At 40.9% G+C, this 11,539-nt stretch overlaps 1 protein-coding gene across 10 annotated transcripts in view; it reads right to left on the bottom strand.

Annotated features, from left to right (window-relative positions):
* Positions 1-11,539, bottom strand: part of Nme7 (NME/NM23 family member 7) — a 123,381-nt gene that overhangs the window by 88,872 nt on the left and 22,970 nt on the right. For all 10 annotated transcript variants that reach the window (XM_029483004.1, XM_029483015.1, XM_021157201.2 and 7 more), the window contains 2 exons: positions 9,561-9,727; positions 1,357-1,467 (listed from right to left, as the gene is read on the bottom strand). In XM_029483004.1, coding sequence (XP_029338864.1) covers positions 1,357-1,467; positions 9,561-9,727 — 278 coding nt within the window. The remainder of the gene's footprint in view (positions 1-1,356; positions 1,468-9,560; positions 9,728-11,539) is intronic.

Below are 11,539 nucleotides of genomic sequence, written 5' to 3'. Positions count from 1 at the left end.
ACACAAACTTTATATGCCCCAGTACAGGGGAACGCCAAGGCCAAAAAAAATAAATAAATAAATAAATAAATAAATAAAAAATGGGAATGGGTGGGTAGGGAAATGGGGGAGAGGAGGGAGGGTATGGGGGACTTTTGGGATAGCATTGGAAATGTAATTGAGGAAAATATGTAATAAAATATATTTAAAAAAAAAAAAAGAACCTTACTCATGTAAGCCTCTTCCCAGTGAACAGAGATCGATGCAAAGATTGAGGATGCTCAAGGTACCGAGACAAGGAGACAGTTAGGCACTCAGCCCTAAGGACCGCTCAGCCCTAATGCTGAGTGCTAAGTCTTAAACTAGAAATGTATACCATCCCCTCTAAGGCTCAGGGATGCTCATAGAAGCAAGGGTGGAAAGAGTATAAGAGGTAGAAGATTGGGAGAAAGACTGTGAAATGTAATGATTCGCTGGGCTCGACACAGCCATAGTGGTCATGAACTCAGCTGCTGTGGATGCCTACACTGGACCTGAGCAAGATTGGACTGGTCAATAGTGGCACAAGTAATTTGTTATTAACTATTGCATCCTCTGCTCTACTTTCCTACTACTAGATGCTTCATTTATTCTTTACACCAGCATCTTTAAACAGTGCTAACATTGTCTGACATGACAGCTATGATGTCACTAGGTGATAAAGAATTCTCATCTCCAGTGGAACGCTGTAAGACTACCACCGTATACCAGTCTATCATTGACCAAATGTTGATATGTGCTGTGTCACTTCATTTATTTCTGTCCTTCCTTGAGTCAGACACTGGCACTGAAGGAAGGCAGACACACTTCTCTGTCCTTTGCTTGGCCTTGTGACTGTTGGCTACCATTCCCCTTTATCCTGGATCACAGTTATTTTGTGATAGAAAAGCCTTCCTAGGGTAAGTCCTCTTCTCATCAAACCCTTTAAGAAATCTCTTAATTCAGTTGGATCCTACTGCTTTTTGGAGAAGTACACAGGCATCCTGGCACCACATTAGGATGGGTATAATGTGAGTAAACATCTCTAAACTTGTCCCTATGGCAACCAGAACAAATAGAAAGCATTAGATGCTCACACCCTCTATTACCTTCACACAGTACACTCTTACATAGAAGAGGTTGAGTCAAGAATGGCTGTTATGAAAGCGATGGGTTTAGCCGATTAGCTATTGTCTTGCTTTCGTCACCATCATGTTCTATATTTGCCATTAGTGAAAGAATTTGTTGTTGTTGTTCTATGGGCTTTTTGTTCATTTGGTTTTTGCTTTTGTTTATTTAAAGACTGATGGGAAATATAAATGACATTATATAACTGAAAATGAGAGACGTGTTAATTACCTTGTCAGAGTCATCATTCGGAGTTTGGTTATAGTAAATCCACTTTTGTTTATCATCTCAATGATTTCTCCGGCCTTTGACACTGCATCTGGTTTGATCAGGGCTAAAGTTCTGTAAAGCAATAAAGAATGTATTTGAAAATGAAAGCAGTACCATAATTTTTATTTATGAGTCCAAGCAGTCATCTCTTTTGCAAACTTATCAGACCATTAACATACAAACTAAGAATATAGGGGAGTGTGTTAAAGAGGATATCGCTCAAACTTACATAAAGTAAGAGCACAATTTTTCAAAAGAAATAAAAATTAGCTAAACCTTATTTTTAAAAAGCAAGAGGCTAGGTATGGTGGCACACCATTTATTTAATTCCAGCACCCAGAGGGCAGAAGAGGTAGTTCCCTCTTGTGAGTTTGAGGCCAGCCTGGTCTACATTGAGAGTTCCAGGCCAGCCAAGAACAGATAGCAAGATTCTATCTATAATAAAATAAAATACAAGCCGGGCGGTGGTGGCACACGCCTTTAATCCCAGCACCTGGGAGGCAGAGGCAGACCGATTTCTGAGTTCAAGGCCAGCCTGGTCTACAAAGTGAGTTCCAGGACAGCCAGAGCTACACAGAGAAACCCTGTCTTGAAAAAAACAAAAAAAACAAAAAACAAAAATAAATAAATGAATAAATAAAATAAAATATAGTAAAATAAGAGGAAGTGGTGGAGGCAGAGACACAACTTATTTTTATTTTTAATTTTTATTACAGTTTCTTAATTTTCATATATATATATATATATATATATATATATATATATATATGAAAACCCCACTCCATATATATATATGTATGGAGTGGGGTGGGTATGAGCATTCTAAAGCCTGTGAACAGAGGCTAAAAGACAATTTGTGAAAGACAGCCCTCTTCTATAATGTGGATGTCAGGGATACAACTCAGTCCTCTGTCTCAGTGGCAGGTGCCTTGACCTGTTAAGCTATCTCATCAGCCCTAAAGTGATGTGTGTATGCCTGCGTGTGTGTGTGTGTGTCTGTGACTGTTCTAAATACCCAAATTAGAAAATGCAGGTGTTTAAAATGTCTATATATTATAGGCTATTTTTACTTAGAGAACTAATCTGCAAGAAATTGCATTAAATATACTAGGAACTCAGTGTTTGTTCTCCAGTAACTAAAACTCATGCATGCCATGTTTTCAGTTCAGCAATGACCCCATAAGTACTTATAAATTCTTCTCCTGTGTCTCTACTCATGGCCAGGTTAAAACACAAGACCCAGACGTTCTCTCGCCCAACAGTACATGTGAGCGTCAAACGCCACGACAGCCTTTAAACATGAGGCCTGCTTTCCTCCACGGCACCACCCGAGCCTGCACTCAGTCCACCTGGCTCCTGCAGCCCCCTCCTTGCTTGCACTGAAACAAGCATTCTGCGCATCTGGGAGCAGAGTCAAGAGAAAACAATGTGAAAACCAATATGTTAAATTAACCTCTCAACAGACAGTGAGAAACAGATTGGTCAGCCTTGCATTCCACCAACGCAGACAGGATGCAGATTTCTGGGAAGTAACAATCCCCCCAGAGCCATGCAGACGAACATCTCTCAAAAGCTTCAGGTTCTAAGCAAAACTGCAGCAACCTTGTCTGTGAGACAACAACTAGTAGTCTGCCATAAAACAGCATCCTAGACAACAGTGTGGACCCTGTGCAGGGGCTGTGTCAATCCTGTGCAGTAGACCTCAAGGAGTAAACATGCTCATTTAGGAAAATGTTTCAAAATGTATTCGTGTTCCTTCTAAGGATATAACAATCCACTTTAAACAACGATCTGTGATCTCTCTTATGTTCTCTTTGCAAGCATAAAGTATGTGCTCACTTCACGGATGAAGGACTACAGTCCTTCTACTAAAAACTCTTTTTAAAACATGGGTAATACTTACTGAAGGGAAGGGAAGGGAGGAAGGGAGAGAGACACGGACAGATAAAGGGAGGAAGGAAGGAAAGAGGCAAGGAAGGACTCTTGCTCTAACCTTGAAGTTTCAACCCTCCTGAGTGTTAGATTTACAGACATGTCCTCCCATGCCAAGCACCTTTAAGATAAACATTTTAAGGTAGAAATGAGTTGACTAGACAGTAAACAGCTATCAAGAAAATCTAAAATACGGAGTCTCAGGAAAGTTGAGAATAAAAGTTGCTTTTGACTTGCTAACATGGCCTCTGGCAAACTGAATTTTAATAAGCTCTGCAGTACTAGAGGAGGAAATAGATTTTAACAGATGATCAACCCTAAAATAATTTGGGACCAAATTTTACAACTTCAGGATAAGCCAGAAGGCACATGTTCACATCATAGATGCAGAACCAAAAAAGAATGTTTAACTGCAGTTTTAAGTTGTGTGTGTGTGTGGTGCGTGTACTGCATGTGCAAGCACATCATGACATACATTTGGAGATCAGAGGACAGTATGAGAGGCTAAGTTCTTTCCTTTTATCATTTGGGTCCCAGGAATCAAGTCTAAGTCATAAGACTTGGCAGCTGGCACCTTTACCCACTGAGCCAACTTATCAGCCCTAGAAAAAGCTTTGAACTTGGATAATGCTAACACAGACTGCCCACTCCTCTAGGAAACAGACAGAAGCAAACGGTTTCTCCCCAGGAGCTAAGTAAGTTTATTCTGCCTCTCAAGTAATCCTGCACAAGCACACGGTACATCCATCTTGTACATTTATGCAGTTCTGCAGTTCTCCCACAGACATACTCACAATAATCACTACATAAAGATAATATGAGAGAGAGTGTGTGTGTGTGCACCAACATAAGGAAGAAGCAGAAGAGATGCCAAAGAAGAGATAAGGACCTATAAACCTATAAATACTTCAGATCCTGGCACTGTAAGTTTTGAAACAATAATCTAGAGGAGAAATGGAGACTAGATAAAATGAAAAGATCAAAAATGATGGCAAGCTGATAAATGAAGAAGTTGCTGGGGAAGGTAAGTTGATAACACGTGACCCCTATCTGGATGTGGGATTATAATGAAGATGGGATTCAGGGAGCCCTGAACCACCTACATCTGCGAGTGTGTTGGAGGCTGAGAAATAGGTTATTCAGTAAAACAGAACTCCATCTTGAATTTGTTAATTGTTAAAAACCTGTGGAGAATACAGGTGGAAACGTTCAGGAAATAGATGGACATATGGTTTTGCAGCTGGGGTGGAATGTAACGTGGACAGAAACACGCAGGTGCAACACAGAAGAGAACGGAATCTCCTGGAATTAAACCGAAGAAGTGAGGGCCCACAGACAGCTGTGTCAATGAGGAATAGCTGTGTTAAACAAATGTGTAATTATTTGGATGTACTTAAACATTCAAGAGAGATTTAGGTCTTTCTCCTTGTCCCCATAAAGACATCTTTAAACAACTTTTAAGTACAGATACCACCTTAAATGCAACTTGGAATACTTACACTGTTTTTCAGAGCAATGGACACATAAAATCCAGTTAAATTCCTAAACTCAGAAGTTTATTCAAATCATCCAAATGGCTGCTATTATTTACTATCCATTTATAGGTAGAAATTAATCAGAAAAGAAAATGGTGAAATAATTTGTCAGTGGACTATACACTACTACATCCATTAATATGAACGATATTTACAAAGGCCCAATACTTCAAATATTTATTTACGTTAAAGTATATATGGTTTAAAAATTAGTCTCTGTGGTGGTTTGAATAGGTATGGGGACCATAGGCTCATGTGTTCAAATGCTTGGCCCATGTGGAAAGAACACTATTAGGATGTATGGCCTTGTTGGAGGAAGTGTGTCACTGTGGGGGTGGACTTTGAGGTCTTCTATGCTCAAGCTCCATCCAGTGTGGAGTACAGTCACCTTCTGCTGCATGGGCGACAAGATATAGAACTCTCAACTCCTTTCCAGCACTATGTCTGCCTGGACACTGCTGTGCTTCCTACCATGATGGTGATAATGTACTAAATAGGCCTCTGAAACTGTAAGTCAACCAAATTAAATGTTTTCCTTTATAAGAGTTGCCTCGGTTGGGGAAGAAAGGGATTTTGGCTTTCACTTCCATATCACTGTTCACCATCAAAGGAAGTCAGGACATCAACTCAAGTAGGGCAGGAACCTGGAGGCAGGAGCGAATGCAGACGCCATGGAGGGGTGCTGCTTACTGGCCTGCTCCTCGTGGCTTGCTCAGCCAGTTTTTCATCAGCCCAGGGTGTCACCACTCACAGTGAGCTTGACCCGCCCACGTGGAGCGCTAATTGAGGAAATGCTTTAGTCTTGCCTACAACTGGATCATAAGGAGCCTTCTTAACTGAAGTGCCCCCCTCTCAGATGACTCTAGTTCATATCAAGTTTATATAAAACTAGCCAGGACACTGGCGTATATCATTGTCCACCATGAATGAAAACTATAGATATTTACCACTCATAAAAGGGGTTATAGAGGCTGGAGATGTGGCTCAGTTGGTACCGTGCTTATCACACAAGTGTGAAAGCCTGAGTTTTGAAGCCCACGCTAAAAACTGAGCATGGTTGTAGACATGTTATTGTGCACTGTGTAAAGATTATCCTTGTTTTACTCAAATGCTGACTTCTGTGCCCCCATATCCAGTCCTCGCTCTAAGACTATCCAGTCTCAACGCTGTGTAAACATTGCTCCCCAATTATTCCCTGATTGGTCAATAAAGAAGCTGATTAGCCAATGGCTGAGCAGGAAGAGAGAATAGGGATGGACTTCCTCCCTGCCAGAGGAGAGGGAAGGAGAGAGCGGAAGTGTGAATTTGCCATGTGACAAGGGGGCGCGGGAGTCCAGGAGACAGCAGAAGAAAACAGCTTAAGCAGAGAAAGCCATAACATGCAAGTCTCTTGGAGATTTTGGCTGGGAGGCAGCCAGATTAGCTTAGAGGGTTAAAATAGAGCAACATTGCTCAGCTCTTGTGCCCCTAAAGCTTGTTAAAGAACTACATCAGTTCATTCTCAATTCTTTGAGAGCTAGCTGGGTTCAGGGGGAAAATGAAACACTTATTAAAAAGCCACTAACAATGGCGGTGTGTGTCTGTAGTCCTAGCAACTGCGAGGAAGCGGTGGATTCCTGGTGTCCTGGTGCTTGGTGGCCAGACAGTCTAGCTGAATTGGAGAACTCCAGATTCAGTGAGGAAACACGGCTGAATAAATAAGGCAGAGAGTGATAGAAGATTCCAATGTCAACCTCTGGCACACACACGCATGAGAGAGAGAGAGAGAGAGAGAGAGAGAGAGAGAGAGAGAGAGTCAGTCACTGACTTTTCACAGCCAATCTTATGAGAACAGGAGATGCCTCTTAGTCTAGTACTACAGGGCTTTCCCAATTTTATAGTTGTTCTTTGCTCGTTTCCGGTGAGGCAATCATTCTACCTTTGGCCCTTCACTACCTGTGCACTAATCTCTACCCTGGGCTTCAAGCCACCTCAAAAATTAGAAAGGAAATTAATAAGGAAAGGTCAAGGAAGTTGCAGAAAGAAATACCCTATTCTACAGGGGCTACTTACTGTACAGAAATTAAGCATTGAACTATTTTTGTAGTAGGCCTTAAAATAGCTTTACTACTTTTTTTTTTTTTGAGCTAAGTAGTTTCTGGAACTTTTAAGCATACAGTCTTAACTTTCAACAATTATCCTTAATGTTAAGTGCTACACCAATAAGTACACAAGTAGAGATAATATCTTTCAAATACTCTATCCCATTAAAATTTCATTACGAACATATTTAATCTATTCTCAGAAAGCTGCAACTCATAAATGTGGACAATGAAAAGTAAAATGCCATTTCATAACAAGGGAAATCATTTTTCAGAAGAGAATCATTATTAAGTCCATTTTTGTTTTTGGTTTTTGGTTTTTCTTTAAAGCTTGCTTTTTAGCTGCATCTCCAATTGGTTCTGTTTCTTTCTAAATCAAAACTAAAGAAAATCAGGGTGTCAAACAGTAAGGAAAGAATAATAAAAAGGAACATGTGGGGGTATCTGCATGTGTGTGAGCGAGTGTGCAGAGTGTGTGTGTGTGTGTGTGTGTGTGTGTGTGTGTGTGGTGCAGCTACTGGGAGGTCTTTAGGTCACAGCTTAGAAGGGCTATTAAGACTGCAGACCCTTCACTTTTGTGCCCTGAGGTGAACAGCTTCCTCCACCACTCAATATCCTTCATAATATGTTCTACTGCAGGGACCCAAAGCATTGAGCCAAAAAAGTCACGGAATGGAGGCCGCAAAACTCTGAGGTGAAATTAACCTTGCTCTTGCAATGTGTAAAGAGATTTGCTCAGTGATGCAGAAGACACGGAAATGAAAGAAGAATCATCCCCAGGTCCTATCCAGTCCTGAATTTCTGGGTTTTGGCATTTAAATTTATCTTAGTGGTTGCGCAGAGCAATGAGCTTCACTGTTCCATTTTCATAATGTACCTCCTTGAACTCTGCTCACATCCCGAGCTTACCCAGTTCCTTCCTCTGTCCCACCTTGTCAGTCCCCTTTCAGATGAGGCTTCTGTCCCATCCTGCCCCAGGTCCTCCTGCAGGGATCTGCCCTAGTGGAGCAGTGCACTGCCCACTCCGTCCCACTGGGTTGTCCTTTTTGTTTGCCCACACATTATAGTTGACATAATTGTCTTTTAAAAATTTATTTTTAGCTAGTATATAAAATAATGTGATTCATGGTGATATTTTTGTTATAGTCTGCTATTTTTTACACCCCACCGCCCTCCCTAATCCTGACTCACTTCTTGTTAGTCCCTTTCCCTTCACCCAGTAATCTGTTAGCTTTTATGACATGTATATTTTATTACAATTTCTCACTCCCCAACTCCCCACTCTCTTTAAACTTCTTCCCTCCATGGTCCCCTTTCTATACTCTATCTATCTATCCATCCATCAATCCACCCACCCACCTATCCATCTATCTATATTCCACATATTTAAAAAAAAAGAAAACCACTTGCTATCTTTCAGTAATCTGGCTTCTTTCACTTAATGTAATGATCTCCAGGTCTGCCCACTTCCTTACAGCTGTTAGAATTGCACTCTCTGTAGCTGAATAAAATTCCCTGGAGCAAGCTACTTCTTGCTTTGTGATGTCTGATGTTCTAATCGCTCTCTTCTTGGAGCAGGGTCTATTCTCTGTTATCTTGCCTGTCTCTTTTGCTGCATTGCCCTGAGGCAGCTTCTCATCATCATCTCACCTGAAGTTTCTAGAACTTCCATTCTTAACTTGAACTGCCTTTGATCTTTGTTATTATTATTTAATTTTTTTTGAGACAGGGTCACATGTAGCCCAAGCTGGCCTTAGACTCCCTCTGTAAACTAATGTGATCTTGAACTTCTGATCTTTCTACCCCCACTTCCCACGTGCTGGCGTGACAGAAACGTGACAGAAACGGGCCACCACCTCCAGTTTTACACAGGGCTAGGGCTCAGGCCTTCGGGGCTTCATCTTTGCTAGACAAGCACTGCACCAACTGAGCTGCTTCCCAGCATGCATTGCTCCATTTCTATTAATCATGTACACTCCTTACTTCTTCTGCATATCTACCGTCACCATAATAATTCAGATCATTATTTTAGTAATTAAACTTTTATAAGTTTTAGCCCCCAACTTACTCAAGCAGGATAGCAAATAGTTGTTCTAACTTAAGACAGGATTTCCCACCTTTGGATCTTTCTCTATACTCACTCCTTTGATTAGCATTTCTCCCCAGTTCATCTAATTGGGGTAACGATTCAATTCATTTTTATCAAGACAGAACAAACCCACAAAGCCTTCAGTTTTGCCAGAACTAACTTCACCGTCTCCCGGGTTACCGTGATTCATACCAACATCATGCTTATGCTTAGGAAGAAAACCTTATGCTCAAATAGTCTTAGGTTTTAGTGACAAATATGAAAAACAGATAGAATGTGTAAGAGCTTTATCTCTGCCACCCACCCATCCAAACAGTCACCTCCTAAGACTACAGATATTGCTTCATTATTCTAATCAGGAACCAATCCCAGAATCAGTACCAAAATATTTTTTAGTGTTATAAAAATTATATTAGGTCGCTGGAAAAACTATGTTGTGAAAACATGACCGAGGAGAGGAAATCAGAAGTTAGTGGCCAAAGTCATAGGCAAGGTTTCAATGGAAAAAGATGGCCCGACTGTTCTTACTTCTCTTTCCTGCTGCCCAGCTGGCGGGCTGTGTATTGGTCCCCATAGTCAATCAACACCAGCTGTCGAGAAAACACATTGACTTTGTTGCCTATAAATAGATCTTCCAGGCGCAGGTCCTCATACTTGGTCCGCTTTAAGAAGGTGCGACGATTCTTTACATCGTGCTAGGAACAGACACAGTAAGAATACTTATGAAGAACGTATGCCTTAAAGAGAAAAGAAACAGTCTCCAACTGATTTTACAAAAGACAGCTATATCCTATTACTTTATAACTACATATATAAACTATATTTTATAATGTAAAGCTTTATTTCCAATCCAATCTAGTGATAAAAGTTTGTAATTAAAATATATATTTTAGAATATCCTAAATAGACCAAGTTATTTCAGTAACTCACCAACTATGAGCGACAGAGACAGATTCTCATATTTCTTTTTATGTACACATCCCAATCACTAAAAAAAAATTGTATTTCCTTTAAGAGATGTGTATTCATGTGTATCTCCCTTTCTGTGGGTAGGTACATGTGAGTGAAGGTGCAGAAGTCACTGTTGGCTTGCCAGCAGCTGGAGTTACAGTTGCTATGAGCGGCTCGGTGTAGGTGCTGGGGACCAAACTTGGGACCTACAAGGGCAGCCAGCACCCTTAACTGAGCCTTCTCTCTAGGCCCTCCAACCCCAACTGAGCTGAATTTTTAAAGTGATTGCCAATGAAGTGATGCAAAGAAAGGAACCCTCTTAGAGCCTCTTCAATTTGACATTTTATACAGATACCAACTTTTAACAATAATATTTATGACTATAATAACCATTTATCTGTAACTACTTATCAAATATTGATTAATCCCAAAAAAACAGTTGTCCTACTTCATTTTGGGGTCTCTCTATATATCTACTTCTATGTATGTGTTATATGCATATGCACATGTGTGTGTATGTAGGTGTGCATCCCTACAAACATACATGAGAGAGCTATAGAAGGTTGCCTGATGTCTTCCTCAGTCATTTCTCACATTATTGTCTTGACACAGGCTCTCTCACTGAACCTGAAGTTGGGTCAGCTGGCCAGAGAGCTCCAGGGAGCTCCTGCCTCTGTTACTCAGGATTGGAGTTCTCACAGGGAACAAGGCCCAGCTATTATGTAAGTAGGTGCTTAAGAGTCAAGCCCAGGCCTTCACACTTTTGCAGCCAGTATTATTTCCAGCTAAGAGATCTCTCTAGGCCTGTTTGTTTGGAGACAAGGTTTTGCTATACAGTTCAGGCTAACCTGTAACTTTGGAATTCCTCTGCCTCAGCCTTCTAAGTGTTGAAATTCTAGTCCAATGTCACCAAGCTTAAGCTGTTCTTATATTTTTAATATAAAATCTTGCAAAAATACTTTGGTTAGAAATTTTCAACAAGGCTGGGTGTGAAGGTGCACATTTATAATCCTAGCTGAGATTAGACCAGATTGCAAGTGAGCAGCCAGATGGGATTATGTGGTAAAATCCTGTCTACCACATAACATAGAAAAATAAAATAAGATTAAAAATATAATAATATATATGTATATGTATATATGTATATGTATATGTATATATACACACACCAGCACAAAGTTATCTTCCTGTGTTGGTATATTACTGAGCACCAAGAAAAAGAAATACAATAAAGTATCTTTACAGAGTGGCTGGCTACTCCCACGACGCTGTACATTAGCGTTATCCTGCAGGCCCGTCACGGTGTGCATGGATGTGTGTCTGTTATCCTGCAGGCTGGTCACGGTGTGCATGGATGTGTGTCTGTTATCCTGCAGGCTGGTCACAGTGTGCATGGACGTGTGTGTCTGTTATCCTGCAGGCTGGTCACGGTGTGCATGGACGTGTGTGTGATCCTGCAGCCTGGTCACGGTGTGCATGGACGTGTGTGTGATCCTGCAGGCTGGTCACGGTGTGCATGGATGTGTGTCTGTTATCCTGCAGGCCAGTCACAGTGT

Source organism: Mus caroli, chromosome 1 (genome assembly GCF_900094665.2).
Source record: "Mus caroli chromosome 1, CAROLI_EIJ_v1.1, whole genome shotgun sequence".
Lineage (NCBI taxonomy): Eukaryota > Metazoa > Chordata > Mammalia > Rodentia > Muridae > Mus > Mus caroli.
This window is presented reverse-complemented; position numbering and strand designations above follow the sequence as displayed.